This window comes from Crotalus tigris, unplaced genomic scaffold (assembly GCF_016545835.1).
Source record: "Crotalus tigris isolate CLP2741 ecotype Arizona unplaced genomic scaffold, ASM1654583v1 scf7180000017648.698776, whole genome shotgun sequence".
NCBI classification, from domain to species: Eukaryota; Metazoa; Chordata; class Lepidosauria; order Squamata; family Viperidae; genus Crotalus; species Crotalus tigris.
Window position 1 is genome coordinate 640,417 of NW_024096540.1, and position 27,114 is coordinate 667,530.

The window sequence follows — 27,114 nt, forward strand, 5'->3', positions numbered from 1 at the left end:
CCTGGCCACAGCCGATAGATGTTGTTCCAGATTTAGCTGTGAGTCCAGGAGGACACCCAAGTTGCGTGCCTGCACTGAGGGAGGTAAATTTGCCCCCCCCCAGGACTAAAGATGGACCATCCAGTTGGCCTTTGGGAGGCAAGACCCAGAGCCACTTGGTCTTGTCAGGGTTGAGTCTAAGCCTGTTCACCCCCATCCAGACCCTCACATCTTCCAGGCACCGGCACATCATGTCGACTGCTTCACTGAAAGGACACGGGGTGGAGATATATAATTGGGTATCATCCGCATATTGATGATACCTCACCCCGTGTCGCTGAATGATCTCACCCAGCGGTTTCATGTAGATGTTAAAAAGGAGGGGGGACAGGACCGAGCCCTGAGGCACCCCATGATCGAGGCGCCTAGGGGTCGATCTCTGTCCGCCCGCCAACACTGACTGCGACCTGTCAGAGAGGTAGGAGGAGAACCACCGCAATACGGTGCCGCCCACCCCCACCTCTCCGAGACGACGCAGAAGGATACCATGGTCGATGGTATCGAAAGCCGCTGAGAGGTCAAGAAGCACCAGGATAGAGGAATAACCCCTATCCCGGGCTCGCCAGAGGTCATCGGTCAGTGCGACCAAAGCAGTCTCAGTGCTGTAGTCGGGCCTGAAACCAGATTGAAAAAGGTCCAGATAATTTGTTTCATCCAAGGATCGCAAGAGTTGAGATGCCACCACATTCTCTACAACCTTCCCCACAAAGGGGAGGTTGGAGACGGGACGAAAGTTCTTCAAAACAGCTGGGTCCAGGGAAGGCTTCTTGAGGAGGGGCCTCACCACCGCTTCCTTTAAAGGTTGCGGGAAAGACCCCTCCATCAAGGAAGCATTGATTATCGCCTGGAGCCAGCCTCGTGTCACCTCCCTACTGGCAGAAACCAGCCAGGAGGGGCACGGGTCCAATAAACAGGTGGCGGCATTCATTGCCCTCACGGCCTTGTCCACTTCATCAGGGGTCACAGGCTCAAACTCGCTCCAGATAACATGACTAAGACCAGCCCCTGGCAACTCGGCTGGCACTGCCCAGTCGGAGTCCAGGTCTCTCTGAATCTGAGCGATTTTGTCCGAAAGAAACTGAACAAACTCCTCAGCTCTCCCCTGCAAGGGTTCCTCCGCCTCCTCCACTTTAAGAAGGGAGCGGGTCACCCTAAACAAGGCGGTCAGCCGAGATTCTGCGGATGCAATAAGTGCAGAAAAGTGAACACACTTTGCCGCCCTTATCGCCACTAAATAAGTCCTAAGATAAGCTCTTAATAGTGATCGGTCAGATTCAGAGTTACTGGCCCTCCAACGTTGCTCTAGACGTCTCTTGTGGCGCTTCATCTCCCGGAGCTCCTTAGTAAACCAAGGCGCCCTCCGGGGACCACCACCACAGAGAGGTCGCAAAGGCGCAATTCGATCCAGGGCCCCGGACGCCGCCGCATTCCAGGCCGCAACCAGGGACCCGGACGAGTTGTGGACAAGGGAGTCAGGTATTTCCCCAAGCTCCTCCTGGAACCGATCTGGGTCCATTAGGTGCCTGGGGCGGAACCACCTAGTCAGCTCCCTCTCCCTGCAATGGGGGAGTGATGCTCTGAAGTCCAGCCTCAATAGGAAATGATCTGTCCATGACAAGGGCGAGATCTCTATTCCCCTTAATTCCAGATCATGTCTCCATTGCCCCGAGAGAAACACAAGGTCGAGTGTGTGACCACCCCTATGAGTCGGATCCTGAATTACCTGGGTCAGGTCCATGGTTGCCATGGAAGCCATGAACTCCTGCGCCGCCTCTGAGCGATCGCCGAGTGATGGTAGGTTAAAGTCCCCCAGTACTATAAGTCTGGGGAACTCCACCGCCAACCCAGCTACTGACTCCAGCAACGCAGGCAGGGCTGTTGCAACGCAGCTGGGAGGTAGGTACATCAGCAGCAAGCCCAACTGAACCCGTGAACCCAACTTCAATAGGAGGGACTCACACCCAACAACCTCCGGGGCAGGAATCCCACGAGGGCTCAAGGACTTCTGAGCGATGACTGCCACTCCCCCACCCCTGCCCTGATGTCGAGGCTGATGAAGCACCCCAAACCCATCCGGGCACATCTCCGAGAGGGAAACACCCCCCTCAGGGCCCAGCCAGGTTTCGGTTGTACATGCTAGGTCCGCCCCGCTGTCCAATATTAAATCACGGACAAGGGGGGCTTTGCTGACAACGGACCTGGCATTAAGCAACAGCAGCCTACAATTAGGGCCCTGTACTCCCCTGTCACCAGTACTACAGGATGAGCCTTTTGAGGGGCCGGAACAAGGAATCGCTCTAACATAGCGAGTCCTCGTTCCCCAAAGATGGCCTGCCCCTCGGCTCCCGCCATATCTGCCCATCCCAGTCATGACCGGGATGCTCCGACCTTCTCCCCTCCCCGGAGTACCCCCACCCTCACCAGCCTTCTCCCTTCCTGACTGGACTCGCTTTCCATACAGACCAAGCCCAAGGGTAAGTCCTGCCCCCCCCACTTTTGCTATTGCACTCAGCAGAGGGGGTACCAGGCTCCACCCCCGACTCCACCATTCTCATACCCCAAACACTCAATACACATTCACACTCAATTTATATACATAGAAAATAAAAATATTCACATTCATACGCCCTAAATACAATAATAAAATTTATACATAACAGGGCCACCATTCATCTACATGCATACTCACACCCACAACAAACATTCTCTAAAAGTTAGTATTGCCCCTCTGTGTCCCAGGCTGGTCCAATGTGGCCGGCTAGGTGATCATTAGGTACTTGTATTGGGGCAGACCGTACTTGGCCTTATGCTCCTCAAAGAGCTGGGTCAACTTCTCCACGTTGTTGCTGGCTGTCACCGCAACGGCGGCAATTGCCGCCAAGGCAACGGGCGAAGTCACGTGGGGAGCCCAGGTCACTGGAGAAGGCCCCGCCGCGGAGCCTGAAGAAAACAACGAGGCGGCGGCGATGATAGCGGAGAAGGAAAAGGAAGCCACACACGGGGCAGCGAGGGTTGGCTGAACGCCGGGCCGGATTGCCCAGGCGGGCTGCTGCGGCGAGACCTGCCGCCACAGGGGAGGCTGTGGCTGCTGGTGGAGCAGGCCGACACTTTCCAGCGGCAGAAAGTCGGGCTGTGGGTCGCCGCCACGTGGGACACGGGATATGCCAGGTAGCGGGGACGAGGCAGTGGCGGCCTCCAGGCACAGCGAAGCGGCCGAGGCGGCAGACGAAAGCCCTGCACAAACCCAGTTAGAAAACTGGCTAACCAGATCAAGCTTCAATGGGAAGGAAGCCATGAGGGTAAAAAACGCTGGGCTGGGTTGGGCAGGGTAAGGCGGGGCAGCGGCAGCTGGAAAGCCCCGGACAAGGCGCGGCCTGCCCTTCTCCCCGGCGAAGGCCGAAAAGTCTTCCTCCGCCCGGGAAGCCATCTGGCAGCTTCGCCGCTTGCCCCGCCCAAGCCCGGCCTTCTCTCCGAACTCGCCGACAGGCCCGAACGCCACCGCTAGTCCGGCTCTAGTCCCTGCCTGTCCTCAGCTCCGGCGCAGCGATGGCGGCGTCGGCCTTGGTGCTGGCCGGCGAAATAATCCTTATGCTACAGTTACCGGTAGTTGGTTTTCTCGGCTGAAGTGATGGGGCGGCGGGGGTGGGGTGGATTGTAGAATCCACTTTCCTTCATCCTTCGTCCTTGTATGCAATGCGGTGCGCTCCCTTTCTCAGCAGAGAAACAAACAATGGATGGCTTTTGTGGTAAGCTCAGGAATTCAGCACACAAGTTATCTTGTTCAAATCTGCTTCTTCTCATTCACCAGCCCCACTGGGTCCCTCAGTAGGAAAAGGACATCACAAAGCTGCTCCGTTTGGTCACGGTTAACTTACATGATCTGGGACAAGGAATTGTTGGTGGTCAAAGTCGCTTTTGAGACATGGCAACACCACTTAGACAGGGCCTGTCACCAAATCGAGGTTTGAACAGACCATCGGAGCCTAGAGCTCCTACGGACTGCCAGAACGCTAAATTAGCGACAGGTGTGATGGTCACTGTTTTTTACAAGGTTTGACTTTCGGGTGACCTGTGTCCCTAGCGGGCAGAACCAGCAGGCAGACACACTATCTCAGAAGCCCAAATTCACCCAAAAGGAGGACAAGATCATGCCCAGAACGGTTATCCCTTGGAATGGTTGGTGGCCACAGAGAAGCCCATGGACCTATGGGGCAGAATTCGTGATGCGCAGCGGCAGGATCTGTTCATGGCAGCTCGACGTCATGAGTTGGCTGGCGATAAGGGAGATAAGACCCCTTGGATGTACACAGATGACCTGTTGCATTTCCGAGACTGCATATATGTTCCTGTGGCATCATTCTGAAACAATGCCATGATAGTCCATCAGTGGGTCACTTCGGGGTCTTCAAAACACTGCACCACCAGAATGTTTTGGTGGCCGCGGCTCCGGCACAATGTGTCTAGTTATGTGGCATCGTGCAGCATTTGTCGACAGGCCAAGTATGCTACTGGTACGCCCTCTGGTCTCTTGCAGCTGCTACCTATGCCGGAAAGACCCTGGGGGGTGGTCTCATTGGACTTCATTACCGAGTTGCCCCCTTCCAAGGGTGCCACAACCATCTTGGTGGTGGTGGACATGCTCACCAAAATGGCTCATTTTATCCCGTGTGTGGGTCCTCCTACAGCACGGATGACGGCCTAGTTGTTTATCGCCCATGTATTTCGGCTGCATGGGTTACTGGACCAAGTCATGTCAGATTGAAGGGTTCAGTTTACAGCACGCTTCTGGCAGACCCTACTCACGGAACTGAGGTACAGGCGTGTCTGTCCTCCACCCATCACCCCGAAACCGACAGGGGCACAGAGAGGGTGAATGCAATCTTGGAACAGTACCTCTGCTGTTTCAGCAACACCCAACAGGACAATTGGACAGAGCTGCTAGCTGTGGCAGAGTTCACCTATAACATGCCCAGCATGCATCTACCCGTGTGTCACCGTTCTTTGCCAGTTACGGATTTCCGTTGGCTCCATCGGACTCCCCAGTTCTGGCCGTGGACAAGTTCGTCCAGGAGCTGAAGCCGGTGCATCAAGTAGTTCGGCACCAGCTGGAGAAAGCCAAGGAGGATTACAAACGATTCGCCGACTGTCATCATCGAGATGTCCCTTCGTTATCTGTGGGCGATTGGGTTTGGCTTTCCACGTGGCACCTGCCTACAGGACAGCCGTCAAAAAAACTCGATCACCGTTACTTGGGTCCATTTCTGGTCGAAGTGGTGATCAATCCAGTGGGGTTTCGCTTGTCATTGCCCCATACCATGTGGATTCACCCGGTTTTCCACAGGTCATTGCTGGTTCCAGTCGCAGCCGATGATCCACATCGGCCAGCTCCACCATCGCCAGGTCTGGCCACCCCCCAGGGAGATACGGAGTATGAAGTGGACAGTATTTGGGATTCCCGTCGGTTGCATGGCTGGTTTCAGTATCTCATGCCATGGAAAGGCTATGGACCTGAGGACTTCACGTGGATCGATGCCACTGACGTTCACACCCCTCATCTGGTTCGCAACTTTCATACCTGGTTCCCGCACCTTCCTAGTCTGCATGGTCCCAGGGGAGGGGGTCCTGCGGGGGGGATAGTGTCATGCCTCCAGCCAAGCCTGACTCTGAGGACAACATGGAGTTCCCTGTTGAGGCCCAGGAGGGGGTGTCTGTGGCTTCGGAGGACTGTGGGGAGGAACAGGCTGAAGCAGGCCAGGGCCCTTCAAGTTTGGAACAGGGAAGGCAGAGCTCAGGTGAGGAGCAAGGCCCCTCCCCACCTGATCCCAGAGCAAGGAGAGCAGAGAGGAGGAGGGAACAATGGAGGCAGGCTCACTTGCTTGGGAGGAGAGCGTCACGCCCCACTTCACAAGGCACACCTGGGGAGTAGGTATTTAAGGAGCCACTGTGGGGTGGGGCATTTGGCGGGAACAAACGTGAACTCTTGTGATGTGAGCTCTTGTACCTGGACTCTTTGTATTTTGGATCAAGTTTGTTTCCTGCTGAGTTTTCCTTGCTGTCTTCAGTTTTGCAGTTTGCAGGTTACAGGCAAGCTGGGCGTTGAAAAGATCATACTTTGTTTGTTATCTGTTTTACTTTAAAGAACTATTTAACTCCGGTGACTGTTTTCTTGAACTTGTGCCAGCATATGTGGGGGCTATTGGATGAACGTTGGCAGTGCTTACAAAGACAATTATTCTGACCAGCTAATTGCTTTGCCTCCATTTGGGGCCCTGGGTCATCACACTTCCAGAGTATTTGACCCTACCAATAAACCCTTGGAGGAAGACAAATGAGGTATGCAACACATAGAAGGAAACACAACAAGCAAAGGAAGAAGCAGCACACATCTAACAAACCTCTACTGTCCAATCTAACCCAACCAAAAGCAGCCCCATTAAAACTGAGCAATTGATTTCTCCCCCCTAGATGGAAATACATAGGCCCACAACCTCCCCCTCAAAGAAAACATGCAGACACCTAGCAAAGAAACAACACCAAATATCCCTTAAAAAGTCACATCAACAAACACACCTGAGACAAACAGAAAAACCCCTCAGACTACCCCCCCCACCAGAAAAGAAGGCAAATGCTGGTGATAGGAGATTCTATTCTCAAAGGAACAGAATCAGCCATCTGCAGACCAGACATACAATCCAGGGAAGTATGTTGTCTGCCTGGAGCAAAAATCAAAGACATGGCTGAGAACCTAATCAAAATAATTAGGCCAAGAGATTACTACCCTTGCCTTCTCCTTCACATTGCGTTAAATGACACAGCAAAGAACCTGAGCACAATCCTGAGAGACTATAAGCAACTAGGCCAGTGGTGGTGAACCTAGGCCTTCAGCTGGATTTTATAAAATCTTTTTGCTTTAGGCCTCCGCCGCCATGTGCAAAAAAAAAAGGTTCAATCAATCAATCAATTTCAACTTCTCGTGGGAAAAAAAAAGATCTCGCAAAGTTGGAATTGATTGATTGAACTTTTTAGTCCCACCCAGTTCTGCCGTTACTACTGCAGCCATGCCCATACAATGGACCATGCCCACCCAATTGGCCACACCCACCCAACAATACATAAGTGGGTTTTAGGTTGCAGTTTGGGCACTCGATTTCTAAAAGGTTCGCCATCACTGAACTAGGCAATAAAGTTAAGGAGTTAGGAACACAAGTAGTGTTCTCATCAGTACTCCCAACAAAAGGCCAACACCTATTGAGGGGAAAAGTGTTCTAGAAATAAACCACTGGCTAAAGGGTTGGTGTTGCCAAGAAAACTTCGATTTCTATGTGACTGACTCTTGGCAAGGGATGGGCTGCACCTCACAAAAAACAGGGGAAAAAAGACTGGCCCAACTCATTAGAAGGGCTTTAAACTAAAATTCAGGGAGAAGGGGGACCAATTATTAGAATCTCTAGAATACAAAACCAATCATAAATGTCAAGGGAAAAAATCAAACAAAGAGGTAGGGAGTGATGAGAAAAAAGAAAAAAATCAAATAACAATCAGGAGATACAGGAAACATACCCACGGACAGATGTAAAAGTCTTAAATGTTTATATACTAATGCTCAAAGTTTGGAGAACAAACAGGGTGAACTAGAAGCAATAGTACATGAGGGTGTGTATGACATAGTTAGCATTATAGAAATCTGTTGGGACAAAACCCATAACTGGGATGGACTGATGGATAGATACAAATTGCTCAAAAGAAACAGAACTACAAAAAGAGGAGGGGGAGTCTACTAGTCTACTAATGAATAGACTAGTCTACTAGTTAGTAGACTAGTAAAACACTGTGGATATAGTATACTTAGATTTCATAAGGCATTTGACAAAGTAGGCCACTACCTGCTGCTTAGTAAGCTAGAAAAAGATGGGATAGACAACATAACCACCAGATGGATCTGCAGCTGGCTGACAAACCGTACTCAACGAGTAGTCCTCAATGGTACTACATCCATATGGAGAGAAGTAAACAGTGAAATACCACAAGGCTCCATCTTAGGCCCAATACTCTTCAATATCTTCATCAATGACTTAGATGAGGGAATAGAAGGGGAATTCATCAACTTTGCAGATGACACTAAACTGGCAGGAATAGCCAACAGAAGACAAGCTCAGGATCCAAAAAGATCTTAACAAACTTGAACAATGGGCCCTATCCAACAAATTGAATTTTAATGTGGAGAAAAGCAAAGTTTTACATTTAGGCAGGAAAAATATAAATATAAGTACAGATTAATGCTCAAAACATTAACTGTGAATAGGGCCTTGGAGTTCTAGTGGACAATCACTTGACTATGAGCCAACAGTATGCAGCAGCAGGCAAAAAAGCTAATACAATCCTAGGTTGTATAAACAGAGGACCACTTAAAGTATTAGTACCACTTTATAACACCTTAGTAAGACCACACCTGGAATATTGCAACAAATTTTGGTCACCATACCACAAAAAAGATGTTGAGACCTTGGAAAAAGTTCAGAGAAGAGCAACTAAGATGATCTTAGAGACTAAAACATATGAAGAAAGGCAGCAGGATTTGGGTTTGGCTAGTCTAAAGAAAAGAAGAAAAAGGGGTGACATGATATCAGTGTTCCAATATTTCAGAGGTTGCCACAAAGAAGAGGGGGTCAAACTACTTTCCAAAGCACCAGAGGGCAAGACAAGAAACAATGGTTGGAAACTGACCAAAAAGAGAAGCAACCTGGAATTAAGGAGAAACTTTCTAATAGTGAGGACAGTTAATCAGTGGAACAGCTTGCCTTCAGAAATCATGGGCACTCCATCACTGGATGTCTTTAAGAAAAGTCTAGACAGTCACTTGCCTGAAATGGTATTGGTTCTCCTGCTTGAGCAGGGGGCTGAACTAGAAAATCTCTAAGTTCCCTTCCAGCTCCTATTCTATCCTATCCTAATTGCATAATTATACAATCTTGCTATATTTTTAGCTATGCTAGCATGGTTTCTCCCTCCTCCTTATCTGCAGATTGGAAGCATTCAGTTAAGCTAATAAACCATTTGCATTTTTATATTCATAGTTTTGATGACCCTGTGTCACTCTGAAAAAAATATGATAACATAACTGGTGAATTCTGGTTATATTTACTATGGTGACTTTTAGTTGAAATGGTTCGATAAACATTCAGAGATGAAACAGAACAAGTTAACAGCAATTTTAAAAGAAAAGAAGATATAAGTGGTTAGGGTCTAAAAACAGGAAAGTGTCATTAAAAGAAAGAAATTGAAGTGACTTTGCCAAACTTACAGGAAGTGAAATGAATTATTTTGGGAAAGAATTGATTTTTGGTTGTGCCTTTTTTCATATTTGGTTACATTGTAAAATACTCTCTGTTTTACTGTCTCTATCACTATTTGGAGATTTAAATATTTAATTCATACTTACTGAAATTATTTAATAATCTCAAATATTCTGAATGACTCTTCTTTTTGTCCTTCACAGATGCATATACAACAGCAGAAGTAACCTACAAGTGGACGTTCAATGCATCAAAGTCAGTAGAAGTAGCTTCAGATGGTTCAAGGTTGAATCAGTATGATCTCCTAGGCCAAACAATTGGACAGGAAACTGCCAAATCCAGTACAGGTTAGTAAGGTGAAGAGAAAATAATGCACAGCATTGATGAAGAATCCACTTTAATACTTGTTCGTCTTTGTATTAACAGTCAAGATACAATTTACCGTATTTTCCGGCATATAAGACGACTCGGTGTATAAGACGACCCCTGACTTCGGAGACGATTTGCATGGTTAGAAAGTCGTCTTATACGCCGGAAAATACTGTATTTTCCAGCGTATAAGACGACTCAGCTTATAAGATGACCCCCAACTTCGGAGACGATTTGCATGGTTTAGAAAGTCATCTTATACGCCGGAAAATACGGTATTTCTTTTCCCCTTTTCTTAAAAAGTATGCAAAATGCGGTCAACCTGTCAGTTTAATTTAGAATATAGAGATCTTCTACAGGTAATCCTCAACTTGACCCCAACATTTCTGTTACTTAGCAAAATGGTTTGTTAAGTGAATTTTGCCCCATTTAATGACCTTTCTTGTTACAGTTGCAGTTATTAAGTTAGTGTCAGGCTTGTTCCAGCTTAGGCACTTAGGAAAGAAAGACCCTCAACTCTATGGTTGAAGTGAAAGGTTCACATTTACTAAGTTCAAATGGTTACAGCGTAAGCAAAACTGGATCTGAATATTCCTCTGCAAAGCCTGTGGTTTACCCATCTCCCTGGCCCTCCCCCCTTGACCAGTCCATCAATGTCCAATATTATTTGGTTTTGGTGTTTTGGGAATGGCTTTGAGGTTCGGCACCTCTTTGGTTGAGTTTTATATTCCATTTGCACAATTCTTTCCTTGGTTGGATGGTTCATTCCGGATTGACATCTCTGGTTCCTGTCACCTTGTCATTCCCTCCATTCCTCTCTCTGCCCATTCCCTACTTTCCCACCCTCCTCCTCCCTCCCATGAGTTTTATGGCAGGATGCCAGCAAAGAGAGGTGTGCTGAAGATAGCAGGCCTGACATTCTGCCCCCCCTCCCTTGGAAAAGACATCAGTCCTATGGGAGAAAGACAAAAAGAGACAAAACAGAGTTATTATTCAATAGGGTTTGTCTGGGTACTTGCTCTGGAACTTGCAGAGAATTTTTGGGGCTCGAACATGTTGAGCATTGACCCACTCTGTCTCTGAGGGAAGAAAATCTTTCCATATAGTTTAGTATTGTACTTTCCCTCTATGCTTGCAAAAGTCTAAGATTTCTTTAACTTTGAAATGTTCCCCTTCGATTAGAATGGGGTTTGGAGGTGGCTTCATTGTGGGGCGTAAAGAAGAAGTGATTGCTGGTTTTAACAGGCTTCAGTGGAATACTGGTTGAATATATCTGAGAGATTTGGGCAGACCCAATTGCACTGTTACTGGGTTGATGACTTTAGTAATTGGAAAGACCCCAACATACTTGGGACCTAATTTTTTAGAGGGTTGTCTAGACTGGAGGCATTGGATAGACAGATAAACATTGTTGCCTATGTTAAAAGTCTTTTGGTTTGGAGCGCTTTTTATCTGCCTGTTTTTTATAAGTCTCATGTGGTTTTTCTACAGCTTTGTGGACTAGTGGCCAGGTGCTTTGAAGTTCTGTAATCCTTTCCACTAATGAGGTAGTTTGTTGTTTGGCTTGGGGGGAGCTCTGGTATGAGCACAAATATTGGCCCATTGTAACTATGAAAGGTGTAAAGCCAGTGCAGCTATGTACAGCATATTGCCAGCTACCTCTGCAAAAGGAAAAAGGTCAGCCCAGTTGTCTTGCTGGTAGTTATCATAACATCTGAGGTATTAGTCTAAGACCCCATTCATGCATTCACACACCCCATTTTTCTGGGGATGAAGGGAGGAGCTAAGCCCATGGGTGGTGCCAAGCAATTTTAAGAACTCCTGTCAAAATAGCAAAGTGAATTGAACCCCGTAATCCAAAATTATTTGCTCTGGGGATCCATGTAATCTATAGACATGTTGCACGAAAAGCTTGGTAAGATATGTGCTGAGGGGATTTTGGAGCAAGGGACAAAGTATATTTGTTTGGAGAAAAGGTCAGTTACCATCCAAATTACAGTGTTCCCTGAGTTCCACTATAAAGTCCATAGAAATTTCTTTCCAGGATGCTTAAGGTTTTGATACTGGCTGAAGAAGACTTGCGGTTTACCTTAGATGCCTTTCAGCTGATGAGCAGATAGGGCAGCTATCCACATAGGTTTCAATGTCCTTTTTCAAAGATGGCCAACAGAACTGGTGTTTCAGTAGGTATAGAGTTTTCACAAAGCCACAATGTTCCACTGTTTTAGAATTATGGCTTCTCTGGAGGATCGTGATGTGCTGACTCTCTAGGATATATAACTTGGCACCCATCCAGGCTAAGCATTCTTGTGTGGTACACTCAGCTTTGTGGGTTTTAAACCATCTTTCTCTATTGCCCCTTTCAGCACTATTAGTAACTCATCCGGTATCTGCAGGTTAGCTTTTGTCTGTAATCTGGTGATGGCAGGGGCTGCTAGCTGCTGGGAGAAGATGACGAGGCTAAAAATTTCAACCTTGGAACTATTGTATTAGGATAACCATTAAATTTCACCCCCAGGGCAGTAGGTCTACGATCTCTCCTCCGCAGAGATATGGCTGGGCCGGTGGTGGTGACTGAGGTACTGGTAGAGGCTGAATGGGGGACAGGTGCTGCATCTGCAGCTGTGGCTGCAGCTGCTCCATTATCAGCTTGGGTCAGGGGCAATTATTGTGTAGTGGGTTTCAGTAGGCAAGGAGCAGACCAGCAATTTTATTGACTCAAACTAGAACTGGAGAACTGCAGGCAATTGCCTGTAGTTTATACTCTTAGCCCACAGGGCCTTAACCAATCACAATACTTGAAAAAGCCCACCCAGATATGAATGTTCAAAGTTTCCCTCCAAAACAATTGGAGTTAACAGTCATCTAAAGGTTAGTTTCATTTTAGCTTCACAAGCAGTTGGAGTTAGGTTAGTTTCACTTTAGCAGAGATTAACACAACTTTATATATATATATATATATATATATATATATATATATATATATATATATATATATATATATATATATATATATATCAATACATAACACCCCTTCCCCCTAGGATAGTTATCATCCTCCATCTGTTCAATATTCATAGTCTTTGAGATAGGCTGGGGGCCTACAGATCCTGGTGGACCACTGCAATGTTATTGGAGAGTCCTGTTCAAGTGGAGTATTATCCATCTCCACTTGAACAGATTCGTGATGGCCATTTAGGTCACCCGTGAGTGGCGGCAGCTCTACGGCCCTTCATACCTCCATTTCCCCAGAGGAGGCCATGGATGGTATAGGCAAACTCAGGGCAAAACAGTTCCCTGTGTCTGATAAAATCTCGGGATCCTCACCCGGGACTGGCCTGGCCTGCCGATGCCATAACTGATCAATGTGGCGTCTGACCACGCAATCATTTTCCAGAATAACCTTGTATGACTAGGGCCCTGTTATCTTAGTCACCCTAGCTGCCACCCAAGGTGCCCCACTTCCATAGTTCCTGGTCCAGACCAATTCACCCATCTGTAAGTTCCTGGGGGGCTTTGGTTGAGCCGTCTCTGCCACTACTCTCTCTTGGGTGAAGTCGGTCGAGCTCCGCTGGGCTGCGACCTGCTGCTGTACTGGGAGTTGTGTGTTGACACAGGAGGAAGTTCACCAGGCGATGATTCCAGTCTCCAGTTGTCATCTGCTTGAGCGCCTCCTTTGTGGTCCTGACCATTCGTTCGGCCTGACCGTTGGTCACGGGGTGAAATGGAGCAGATGTTACATGCCGAATCATGTTGGCATTGAGGAAAGATTGAAACTCTCCTGCCGTGAATTGTGCCCCATTGTCGGACACGATTACATCTGGCAGACCATGTGTGTTGAATAGCCGGGGCAACTCTTGGATGACCCTGGTTGTTGTCATCGATGAGACCGGTGCCACTTCCAACCACTTGGAATAACTGTCTATTACAATTAAGAACAACTGCCCTTGGAAGGGGCCCGCAAAGTCAATGTGCACATGAGACCATGGGGTATGCATGGTGTCCAAGCAATGCACTGGTGCTTGTGGCATCTCCGGTTGGGTTTCTTGGCAGGCCTGGCAACTCCTTACTTGATTCTCAATGTCCTTGTCCAGGCCTGGCCACCACAAGTAGCTCCTGGATAGAGCCTTCATTCGAACAATTCCTGGGTGCCCCTCATGTAAGAAATCCAGCACCCTGCAGCGCAGACTGGTGGAATGATGACCCTGCTGCCCCATAGAATGCATCCCTTGTGGGCCGACAGTTCATTTTTCTGAGAAATGTAGTGATGGAACTCAGGGCCTTGCCGGGTCTCTGGCCATCCCCTTAACACCCAGTTGAGAACGTGGCTAAGCATTCTGTCCATGGTGGTTTCAGCTGCAACGTCTCCTGCTTGTAAGGGTGCTTCAGGCAGGTCCTGGATAGCCAGGATACAACAAGCTGAGGCTGGGTCTGGATCAGTCTACGGTAGAGGCAGTCGGCTGAGAGCATTGGCATGGCCCATTTCCTTATCCAGCTTGTGAACTAGTCGGTACAAGTATGCAGCCATGAAAATGGGCCATCGTAGCATTCGCAGTGACAGGATCTGCCATGTCTGTTTGTCTGCTGTGAAGAGACCAAGCAGAGGTTTGTGATCTGTAAAGATGGTGAAAGTTCGTCCATATAAGAAGTCATGGAACTTCGTAATGCAGGCCACTGTGGCGAGGGCTTCCTTGTCTATCTGGGCATAGTTTCTTTCAGCCGATGATAACGTTCTAGAATAGTATGCGATGGGGGCCTCTCTACCATCTGGTATCCTGTTGCTTAATACTGCCCCAATGCCATATGGCAAGGCATCACAGGCTAGTGTTACTGGTAGGTTTTCATTGAAATTAGCTAGGATGGAGTCTGAAGATAGCAATGGTTTTACCACCTTGAACGCTTTGTCTTGGGTGCTTGACCAGACCAGGGTGATTTTTTGTCCAGTAAGCGTTGTAGCGGTTCTGCCAGGGCAGCCTTATGCAGTAAGAAGGAGTGGTAAAAATTGAGCAAGCCCAGGAATGCTTGTAACTCCCCCTTGGATTTTGGTGTGGGGGCTTGCTGAATTGCCTTTAGCTTTGCTTCAGATGAGTGGATTCCGGCAGCATTGATGTGGAAACCCAGGAATTCTATGGATTCCACGCCAATCTGGCACTTTTCCTTCTTGAGTTTTAGGCCTACCTCGTGGAAACATTGGAGTACTGCACGGAGACATTCCACCAGGACTGCCGCTGATTCCCCTGTGATCAGTACATCATCAAAATACAGGCAGATGCAGGGAATGTTCTTCAGTGTTTGTTCCATAATACTTTGGAACAACCCTGGTGCTATGCTTAGCCCAAACTACAAGCGGCGCACTCAGAATGTGCCTCTGTGTGTGATGATTGTTTGTGCTTCTGCAGTAACATCATCTACTGGTAGCTGCTGGTAGGCCTGGGTGAAGTCTAACTTAGCGAAGATTCGGCCTCCATGGAGCGAAGCGAAGATGTGGCTCACTACTGGTGCAGGGTAAGCATTCTGCTGTAGTGCCTTTTTTATGGTGCACTTGTAGTCTGCGCAGATGCAAACATCCCCATAAGGCTTAACTGGGGTCATCATTGGAGTCTCCCATTGGCTACAGTCCACAGGTTGGAGCACTCCCTGCTGTACCATCTTGTCTAGTTCCGCATCAATTTTAGGCTTCAATGCAAAGGGAACCCTGCATGGTTTTAATCGGATTGGAGTTACTGCTGGTTCAAGGTTGAGTGAAATGGGTGCCCCTTTATATTGTCTCAGCTCTGTGCTGAATACGTCAGCATATTGTTGGCATACTGCTTTTAGATCAGCTATTTGTGTTCGATGAATGCCCGTCACCCTGATACCCAGGACCTTGAACCAGTCCAGTCCTATGAGGCTGGTGCGCGGTCCCTCTATGACCACTACACTGAGGGGGACCCTCGAACTCTCTGAATTGTACTCTAATGATAGCTTCCCCTCTTACGGGAACACAGCAATTCTGGAAGTCCGTTAGCACTAAGCTCAATGATTTGAGCGGGACCTGCCATCGGCTACCTTTGCAAATGTGGTTGAAAGTCCTGGAGGAGATAATGGACAGGGCTGATCCAGTATCTAGCTCCATGGAGCATGAGACCCCTTGCAGTCTTAGTTGGAGTCTTATCTTTTCTTTGATGGAATGTTGGGCCCTGTGCATTGGATGCTATGCCTTCCCGAGCAGTATTCAACTCTGTTCTGTACTGGGGGCCATTTCCCCTTGTGCTGCTGTGTCGCAGGTTGCATTTCCCGCTGACGACCTCTGCAAACTCTGGCAATATGCCCTTGCTTTCTACAGGCATGGCATACTGCTGAGTGGAATCTGCACTCTGCTCTTTCATGCTGTCCCCCGAAGCTTGTGCAGAAGTGTGAGGAAGTTGCTTGTGTGACCATCTGAGTGGCTCTCTCCGCAAACGATCGATTTCTTCACTCTCACTGGCCTCCCCCGATCCTTCTGTAGTCTCTTGGTGGATCGCTGTGGGGCTGGTGTGTGTTTTAGGTGGCCAGAGAGTCTTCATTGCCCCTCCGACAGCCTCATCTGCCATGACTTCCTTCAATGCGTCTTGGAAAGTCAGTTTTTCCATGGTAAATAGGCACTGCTGTAATTCTCTATTATGCAGGCCACAAACGAGCCTGTCTCTGAGACAGTCTTCCAGATCAGGGAACTCACATTGGCGCAAAGCTTGGCGAAGGGCTGCCACAAACTCTGCTGGAGATTCCCCGGATCTCTGTTCACATTGCTCAAATGCATGGCGCCAGGCAATTACTGAGAGTTTAGGCTCAAAATGTTCCCTTAATTTTTTCTTGAGGTCTGCGTAGGCCAGTTTCTATACTTGCCGGTGCTATCAGGTTTTCAGCGATATCAAACGTGGCTTGTCCACAGACACATAATAAGATTGCTGCCTTCAGGCCATCATCTGTGATCTGGTTAGCCTGGAGATAGTTGTCTACTCAGGAGACATATGAGCTCCACTGTTCTGGATGAGTAATATTGAACTCATTGAGCCTTCCCACTTTAGCCATTTTGGGAGGCCCCTGTACTACTCTGTTTGGAATTGTGCTGTACTTAGGAGTCCTGGGGACAGATCCCTCAGGTATGTCTGTGCCTCCAGTGTGTCTTACTGGAAGGCAGAGCAGGGAGCATGGGCCCACCAGGGCTCTTTACCTGGTCTGACATTCAGTGATTTCAGTGTGCCTCCAATGTGGCTTACTGGTAGGCGGCGGGTGAGAACTAGGCCTGCTGGGGCTCTTTACCCAGCCTATCACCCAGTGATTTCAGTTTCTTGGTTAGCAGCAGCTCTCTCCTCTGCAGCATCCCACCTTCGTCGCCACTATTGTGTAGTGGGTTTCAGTAGGCAAGGAGCAGACCAGCATAGTTACAACATCATTTATTGACTCAAACTAGAACTAGAAAACTGCAGGCAATTGCCTGTAATTTATACTCTTAGCCCACAGGGCCTTAACCAATCACAATACTTGAAAAAGCCCGCCCAAATATGAATGTTCAAAGTTTCCCTCCAAAACAGTTGGAGTTAACAGTTAGGGTCATCTAAAGGTTAGTTTCATTTTAGTTTCACAAGCAGTTGGAGTTAAGTTAGTTTTACTTTAGCAGAGATTAACACCACTTTATATATATATTCAATACATAACAGTGGTGGTGGCCAGTCTTGAGCCCCCTGGGCTCAAAAATCTTGAAATTATCCCTCAAGAAATTATGGCCTGTTCAAGGAGGGTGTCAGGGGGGTCCAGTTTATTTCTCACCACCCCACACTCCTCTTTGGCTCGTTGGACTCTGAATCAATTCTCTCTTCTGCTCGAGGGCTTCTCTTCCCATTCTTGTTTTTTTCCCAGCCTCCAACAACCATTGGGGATTTGATCGGTCATTGAAGGCCTCCACTTCTTCCAGCTCAGGGTAATCTTCACCACTTCGGGGTTTGGAAGCTGCTTCTTCCTAAGCTTCCATTTCCTCCTGTTTGGTTTTGTGAGTGGACATTCTGTGCATGGTCACCATGGTAGAGGTGTATCTCCAGACGGACCACTGCTGCAGATCCAGCTTAATGTCAGGCTTCTCCCAGCTTAGACACTTAGGAATGAAAGACCCCCGACTCCATGGTTGAAGTGAAAGGTTCACTTTTACTAAGTTCAAGTGGTTACATTGTAAATAAAACTGGATCTGAATATTCCCACACAAAGCCTGTGGTTTTCCAATTTCCCTGGCACTCCCCCCTTGACCAGTCCATCAGTGTCCAATAGTATTCAGTTTTGGTATTTTGGGAATGGCTTTGAGGTTTGGTATCTCTTTGGTTGAGTTTTGCACTCCATTCTCACGATTCTGTCCTTGATTTGGCCAGTTCATTCTGGATTGACACCTCTGGTACCTGTCACCCTGCCATTCCCTCACTTCCTCCCTACTTCCCGTTCCTACTTCCCCATCCTCTTCCCCATCCCCTGCATTTTATGGCAGGATGCCAGCAAAACAAGGTATACTAAAGATGACAGACCTAACAGTTAGTAACTGTCAGAATCCAATTATATTTCATCTTTAGTTATATTTTTCCTAACCCAAGTCCTCAGCTACATGGAGGAATATGGGCAGGACATCCCCAGCGACAAAGCCCGCATCCGGATCGTGCAATCTGCCCTGGATGGACCGGCTGCAGATTGGGTGGTGAACTTGCATGACTCCAATGCCCCAGAACTCAGTAACTTCAACCGTTTCATGTCCTCTCTGAGAAGAAGATTTGAAGACCCCCTGGCTGATCGCAAAGCCCGTGAAAGGATAAAGACGATGAAGCAAGGCAAACGCCCGGTGGCTGAATATACACAAGAATTCCGGGCCATTGCCAGCAAACTGAATTGGCCAGAAGACATCCTCCTTAGCCATTTCAAAGACGGACTAAATTATGACCTATATGACGCTTGCCTGCCCCGAGGGGACCCACACCAAATTGAGGAATGGTACATCTTGGCAGAAGAAGCAGTGATCGACATATTGAAGAGACACCACCGAGGAAAACAATGGAGCCGCCCCCCGCCGGAGCTGACACACGAACCGGTGAAATCATCGGCTACAGCCAAGAAGCAAATGGGGTGTTTCAAGTGCGGAAGAGAAGGACATCGAGCTGTAGAATGCCACTCCAAAGCTCCCCAGCACAACCCAGACAGATCCCCAACCAACAAATCCGGAAAGTCTTCAGCTAAGCCAAAAGAAACTGCCATGAGAATGATGGAAATTGCGGAACCCCCCACTTCTACTCACCAAGGGGAAAAAACTCCAGCCTACACCACAGGGCCGGTGGATGCCTCAGATGACAGCTCGGAGGGCGAACCCCTGGTAAGTGGACACTTCACACCCATCCTCAAGACAGTGACTATATTAATCCCCCCCATGCCCGAAGCTATGAAGGTGAAAGCCTTAATAGACTCTGGCTGCACCCGCTGCCTCATTAGCCCAACACTAGTGGGTAATCTGGGCATCCTATCGAGGAGACTGGAACAACCAATCTCATTTGGCCAGTTAGATGGATCCATAGCAGGGGGGTGCCAGCTACCCTAGCCACTCTACCAATACACCTCTCCCTGGGCAAACATGAAGAGGACATAACGTTTGTGGTGACCCCAGGCATGGAATGCCCAATGATTCTAGGGATGGAATGGTTGAAAAAAATGGAACCCCTGGGTAAATTGGAGGACGACAGAAATCAAATTCCCGAAGGGGGACCCTATGGACTTAAAACCCCAAGGGAGGCTACCAGAATCAAGAATAGAAAAAGCATCCATAGGAGAGGAAAAAAGATTAACAGAAATACCAGAGGAATATAGAGACCTTGCTGAAGTTTTCAGTGAGGAGAGGGCGAATGAGTTCCCCCCCCCACCGACCCACAGACTGCAGCATTGAATTCAAGCCTGGGGCAAAACTCCCGAAGCCCAGATTATACTCCATGAGCCCAAAGGAGAAGGAGGAAATGGAAAGATTTATAAAAAAAAACCTAGAGAGAGGTTTCATTGAGCCAGCCAAGCCTAAAGTGGCTGCCCCGGTCCTTTTTAGAGAGAAGAAGGATGGCTCTTTACATTTATGCGTGGATTATAGGGCCCTGAATACAATCAGTGAAAGCAACCTATACCCTCTGCCCCTCATGAAAGACATGCTGTCACACCTATCGAAAGGGAAAATTTTTTCTAAACTAGACCTAAGGGAAGCTTACTATCGCGTGAGAATCAAGGAAGGGGACGAATGGAAGACTGCATTTAACTGCCCCATGGGGTGCTATCAATTCAAAGTCTTGCCATTTGGATTACAAGGGGGCCCTGCAGTCTTTATGCAATTAATCAATGACGTTCTAAGGGAGCACCTGTTTAAGGGGGTCCTTGTTTACTTGGACGACATTCTTATCTTTACTGAAACAAAAGAGGAACACGTCAACCTTGTCAGAGCGGTTTTAAAGAAGCTGCGAGCCGCCCACCTATATGCCAAACTCTCAAAATGCGAATTCCACCAGGAAAGGATAGACTACCTAGGTTATCGCATATCCCCCCAGGGCATTGAAATGGACCCAGAGAAGGTCAAAGCAGTATTAGATTGGGCACCACCCCGCACAAGAAAGCAACTACAAAGTTTCCTGGGCTTTGCAAACTTTTACCGCCAATTCATCCCCTCATTTGCCAGATAGCCTTGCCCCTCACTAACTTACTAAAAACGAAGGGAGCATCCTCAGTAAAACCTAGCCAGCCACTAACATGGACAATGGAGTGCCAAGCAGCGTTTGAGAGACTAAAGAGACTTTTTTCTGCCGAACCAGTACTAAGGCACCCAGACATGGACAAGCCCTTCATAATACAGGCAGATGCAAGTGATGTGGCAGTGGGGGCTGTTCTATTACAAGAAAACAATGAAGGGGTATTGCAACCCTGTGCATATACATCCAAGAAACTCACGGAAACAGAACAGCGCTGGCCCGTATGGGAGAAGGAGGCTTCTGGGATACGTTGGGCATTACTCACGTGGCGACAGTTCCTGGAAGGCAACAAAATCCCCTTCCAGGTGTGGACTGATCACAAAAATTTGGAAGCCCTGAAAACATCCAGGAAACTCAATCCCAAACAAGCCCGCTGGTCCCAGCATTTTCACCAGTTCCAATTTAAGCTCAAACATTTACCAGGAAGAAAGAACTTCCTGGCAGATGCACTATCTCGCATGCCCCAATATAACAGCGCACGAACCACAGACTCTAGACCAATAATGGCAGAGTCACAACTGGCAGCACCAGTAACCACAAGAACCCAAGCCAAATTAAAACCACAACTGGACAGCCAAACTGGAATTGAATTCAGAAAAAGTTTGGAAACAGATGAATGGTTCCAGAAAAACAAAAATGTGTGCACAATGAGAGACGGGTTGCCTTGGGTAGGGGAAAAGTTATATATACCAACAACTCAAAGAGTCACTTTCATGCACCTTTGCCATGAAACAAAATCAGAAGGGCATTTTGGATTTGTAAAAACTTTACATTTAATTAAACGGCAATTTTGGTGGCCATCCATGAAAAAGGACATAGAAAGTTATATTGCCAGCTGCCCAACATGTGCATCTGCAAAGATGTTGCAAGGGAAATTGCCAGGGCTATTACAACCAGTGGCAAATCCCTCAGCCCCCTGGAGGGAAATAGCCATGGATTTTATAGTGGAATTGCCAGAAAGCAATGGGAATACTGTTGTCTGGACAGTCACGGACTTGTTTTCCAAACAGGTGCACTTTATCCCTTGCCAAAAGATTCCCACTGCAAAAGCCTTAGCAAAACTTTTCATCCAGCACATTTACAGATTGCACGGGGCACCCCAACGCATCATCTCTGATAGGGGAGTGCAATTTACATCTGCATTTTGGAAGGAATTTTTATCCCTCTTAGGGACCACTCAGGGACTGACATCTAGCCATCACCCTCAGACAGATGGACAAACGGAATGTTGTCATTCAGTACTTGAGCAATATTTGAGATGTTTTTTAAATTTCAAACAGAGTGATTGGACAGACTTACTCCCTTTTGCAGAAGTTGTCTACAATAACACAGTCCACTCCAGCACAGGCTACACTCCTTTTCAAATAGCCAACGGTCAAAGTTTCAGCCCCATGCCAGAATTAACCCCAAACGAACCAACGATCCCTTCACTGAAAGAATGGATGGAAAAAGTACAAAACACCTGGCCAATAGTTAGAAAAGCACTAGATGAAGCTATACAGGCATACAAAGCACAAGCCGATAAAAAAAGGGTTCAGCCTACACCATTCATTATAGGAGAAATGGTGTACTTATCTACAAAATACCTAAAGTCCCTACAGCCCTGTAAAAAACTTGGACCAAACTATATAGGACCTTTTCCAATTAAAAGAATCATAAATCCAGTAACAGTAGAATTAGAATTACCCCAAAATCTCAGGCAAATACACCCAATTTTTCATTGCAGCTTGCTGAAAAGAGAGCATCAGTCACCTCTACGGCCAAAAATCCCCCCCCCCACCACCTCCAATCATGGTGGAGGGTGAACAACACTTCGAAATAAAAGAAATCCTTGATTCTAGGAGATATCATGGAGCAACTCAGTACCTAGTTGCCTGGAAACACCTCCCTCCCTCACAAAACGAGTGGGTCCATAAACGTCATGTCAGAGCCCCGAAGCTATTGAAGAAGTTTCACACAGAGTATCCTAACAAGCCTGACTAACTTTTATACCTGTTTTGTTTCTTCCAGGTGGATCTCTCTTATTTTTGAGGGGGCCGGATGTCAGAATCCAATTATATTTCATCTTTAGTTATCAAATATAGAAAACCCCAATTCTGCCTTCTCTGGATTCTGCCATAAGAGGGAGAGAAGGGGGAGAACAAAGGGGCTTTATGGCCCTCATTTCCTTCAGTATACTTCTAAGGAACTGAATGTGTGTATTGCAAAAGAACTAACCATAAGAATGGGGCCGTTTTCCTTTCATGTAGTTTCTTTGAAGTCTCCATCCAGCCGGGCAATAATGAGAAGGGGGTGGAAGTGTAATGCCTGAGACTGTCGCTGAAAGAGGGGGTTGATTGGGTGGGGCTACTGGGGAAACCCTTAAAACCTTGAATTTGAGAGCTTGGACCCCAAGTCCTGTCTAGAACACCTGCAACCATTTTCTCTTAATAAAGGATTCCTGTTGGAAGAATTATTCCAAGAGTTCTGTCTTCTTAAGATGCAAAGTGGGGTGGGTCCTTACAGTAACATAGTTGTTAAGTAAATCTGGCTTCCCTATTGACTTTGCTTGTCAAAAGGTCACAAAAGATGATCACATAACCCCAGGACACTACAACTGTCATAAATACATGCCAGTTGCCCAGCATCTGAATTTTGATCATGTGACCATGGGGATGCTACAGCAGTCATGTGGAAAATGATCGTGTCATTTTTTCAGTGCTGTTGTAACTTTGAATGGTCACTAAACAAGCTGTTGTAAGTCAAGGACTGCCTGTTGTCATTACTTTGTGCAAAATGCTCAAGAACATCTCTGGAAATAACAGGTTTCTGCTTGTAAACATCTAGCAAAGGAGAACTTACCATGGACCTGGCAACTTGTTCTAGTGGCTGACAATGTATATAGTCAGAAAGTCCCTTCTCAAGTCCATCCTGAATCTGCTTCTCTGTGATTTAAAAAAATGGTTTTGTTCCTGCCCTCATGGACTACAGAGAAGTCTCATGAGAAATTATGTCACATTATGATAGTGCAATATTGGATTAGGAAGAATTTCACCCATAGAGCAGTCTAAATTTATGTCAGGTGATTTAAATTGATTTTTTTTATTCGTTATGGTATCAAGAGAATCTAAGTCAAAGGACTTGCATCAATCTTCTTCCCTTCTCTCACATGCTGATTGAGAAACCATTGTCAAGAGCTTTCAAATCATTTGCATTTATTTTATTATTTGTTTCCATTGTTTAAATTTTTTATCTTTACTTTTTTATTTTAGAAACATGGTCAGAATCCAATTATATTTCATCTCTAGTTATCAATTATAGAAAACCCCATTTCTGCCTTCTATGGATTCTGTCATACGATGAAGGGAAGGGGGTGAACAAAGGGGCTTTATGGCCCTCACTTCCTTCAGTACACTTCAAAGGAACTGGATGTATGTATCACCAAAAGGACTAACCATAACAATGGGCCTATTACCTTTCATGTAGTTTTCTCTGAACTCTCCATCCAGCCAGCACTAAGGAAAAGGGGGTGGGAGTGTAATGCCTGATACTGTCACTGGAAGAAGAGGGTGATTGGGTGGGGCTACTGGGGAAACCCTTAAAACTTTGAATGGGAGAGCTTGGACCCCAAGTCCTGTCTAGAACGCCTGCAACCATTTTCTCTTAATAAAGGATGCCTGTTGGAAGAATTATTCCAAGAGTTCTGTCTTCTTAAGATGCAAAGTGCGGTGGGTCCTTACATTAGACAGAACTTGCAAAATTAATCCACCTGGAAGGGAGACCCTTGCCGGGGGATTTTGCAAAAATTTACCATGTCAGACAATGGAGCAAGAAAGGGGGAAAACTCCCTGGAAAGAGAGCCGCTGCCCCAACTGGAACCTTGCCAGATGTTGGGATCCGAGAGGTCAGATTCCTCAGGAGAAGAAGTAGTGGAGACACGGGACCACAAGCCTCGCTGGTCAATGGGCATTGGAAAGAAAAGTGAGTGGGGAAAGGAATCAAGAAAGGTGACCCTGAGACGGGGGATCAAGCAACCAGAATGGAAGCAGGAGATGGAGAAATCCCTGCACGCAAGTGAAGAGGGAGAAAGCTGGGCACCGTACTCAGACTGGATCCTAGACAAAGCTATTGACTTGATGAAGAGAATTCTCAGCTCCCTAGGAGAGGAGAATCCTGAGCCCTATGGCCGCCCCAGCTCCTAGAGCCGCAAAGGGAGAGACACCGAGGGGGAAGTGGAACCGGCAGCCCCGGGGACATCTGCTGATCCAGTAGTCCCCACCCCCTACCGAACCACAGATGGCGATCTGGACGAAGACACTACCACCAACAACGGAGGCACCGATCCATTCCAAGACGTCCGCCGTTGGAGGTGAAATTCAAAGGGGAGCCAACACGCTTGGGGTTTTTCCTAAACCAAGTCCTCAGCTACATGGAGGAATATGGGCGGGACATCCCCAGCGACAAAGCCCACATCCGGATCGTGCAATCTGCCCTGGACGGACTAGCTGCAGATTGGGTGGTGAACCTGCATGACTCCAATGCTCCAGAACTCAGCGACTTCAACCGTTTCATGTCCTCTCTGAAAAGACGATTTGAAGACCCCCTGGCTGATCGCAAAACCCACGAAAGGATAAAAACGATGAGGCAAGGCAAACGCCCGGTGGCTGAATATACACAAGAATTCCGGGCCATTGCCAGCAAACTGAACTGGCCAGAAGACATCCTGCTTAGCCATTTCAAAGACGGACTAAATTATGACCTATATGATTCTTGCCTGCCCCGAGGGGACCCACACCAACTTGAGGAATGGTACATCTTGGCAGAGGAAGCAGTGATTGACATATTGAAGAGACACCACCGAGGAAAACAATGGAGCCGCTCCCCGCCTGAGTTGACACACGAACCAGTGAAACCATTGGCTACAGCCAAGAAGCAAATGGGGTGTTTCACGTGCGGAAGAGAAGGGCATCAAGCTGTAGAATGCGGCTCCAAAGCCCCCCAGCACAACCCAGACAGATCCCCAATCAGCAAATCCGGAAAGTCTTCAGCTAAGCCAAAAGAAACTGCCATGAGAATGATGGAAATTGCGGAACCCCCCACCTCTGCTCATCAGGGGGAAAAAATTCCAGCCTACACCGCAGGGCCGGTGGATGCCTCAGATGACAGCTCGGAGGGTGAACCCCTGGTAAGTGGACGCATCGCACCCATCCTCAAGACAGTGACTATATTAATTCCCCCTATTCCCGAAGCCATGAAGGTGAAAGCCTTAATAGACTCTGGCTGCACCCGCTGCCTCATTAGCCCGACACTAGTGGGGAATCTGGGCATTCCATCGAGGAGACTGGAACAACCAATCTCATTTGGCCAGTTAGATGGATCCATAGCAGGGGGGGTGCCAGCTACCCTAGCCATTCTACCAATATACCTCTCCCTGGGCAAACATGAAGAGGATATAACGTTTGTGGTGACCCCAGGCATGGAATGCCCAATGATCCTAGGGATGGAATGGTTAAAAAAATGGAACCCCTGGGTAAATTGGAGGATGACAGAAATCAAATTCCCGAAGGGGGACCCTATGGACTTAAAATACCAAGGGGGGCTACCAGAATCAAGAATAGAAAAAGCATCCATAGGAGAGGAAAAGGGACTAACAGAAATACCAGAGGAATACAGAGACCTTGCTGAAGTTTTCAGTGAGGAGAGAGCGGATGAGCTCCCCCACCGACCCACAGACTGTGCCATTGAATTCAGGCCTGGGGCAAAACTCCCGAAGCCCAGATTATACTCCATGAGCCCAAAGGAGAAGGAGGAAATGGAAAGATTCATTAAAAAAAACCTAGAGAGAGGTTTCATTGAGCCAGCCAAGCCTAACGTGGCTGCCCCGGTCCTCTTTAGAGAGAAGAAGGATGGCTCTTTACGCTTATGTGTGGATTATAGGGCCCTGAATACTATCAGTGAAAGCAACCTATACTCTCTGCCCCTCATGAAAGACATGCTGTCACACCTCTCGAAAGGGAAAAAATTTTCTAAACTAGACCTAAGGGAAACTTACTATCGTGTGAGAATTAAGGAAGGGGACGAATGGAAGACCGCATTTAACTGCCCCATGGGGTGCTATCAATTCAAAGTCTTGCCATTAGGATTACAAGGGGGCCCTGCAGTCTTTATGCAATTAATCAATGACGTTCTAAGGGAGCACCTGTTTAAGGGGGTCCTTGTTTACTTGTTTCTTCACCGAAACAAAAGAGGAACATGTCAACCTTGTCAGAGCAGTTTTAAAGAAACTGCGAGCCGCCCACCTATATGCCAAACTCTCAAAATGCAAATTCCACTAGGAAAGGATAGACTACCTAGGTTATCGCATATCCCCCCAGGGCATTGAAATGGACCCAGAGAAGGTCAGAGCAGTATTAGATTGGGCACCACCCCGCACAAGAAAGCAACTACAAAGTTTCCTGGGCTTTGCAAACTTTTACCACCAATTCATCCTCTCATTTGCCCAGATAGCCTTGCCCCTCACTAAGTTGCTAAAAACAAAGGGAGCATCCTCAGTAAAACCTAGCCAGCCACTAACAGGGACAATGGAGTGCCAAGCAGCACTTGAGAGACTAAAGAGACTTTTTTCTGCCGAACCAGTACTAAGGCACCCAGACATGGATAAGCCCTTCGTA

General features: G+C 47.4%; 1 protein-coding gene across 1 annotated transcript in view; it reads left to right on the plus strand.

Annotated features, from left to right (window-relative positions):
• LOC120304766 (gamma-aminobutyric acid receptor subunit alpha-2-like) overlaps window positions 1-27,114 on the plus strand; it is a 211,418-nt gene that overhangs the window by 155,274 nt on the left and 29,030 nt on the right. The window contains exon 7 of the mRNA XM_039335715.1: window positions 9,536-9,679. Within this exon, the coding sequence (XP_039191649.1) occupies window positions 9,536-9,679 (144 nt within the window). The remainder of the gene's footprint in view (window positions 1-9,535; window positions 9,680-27,114) is intronic.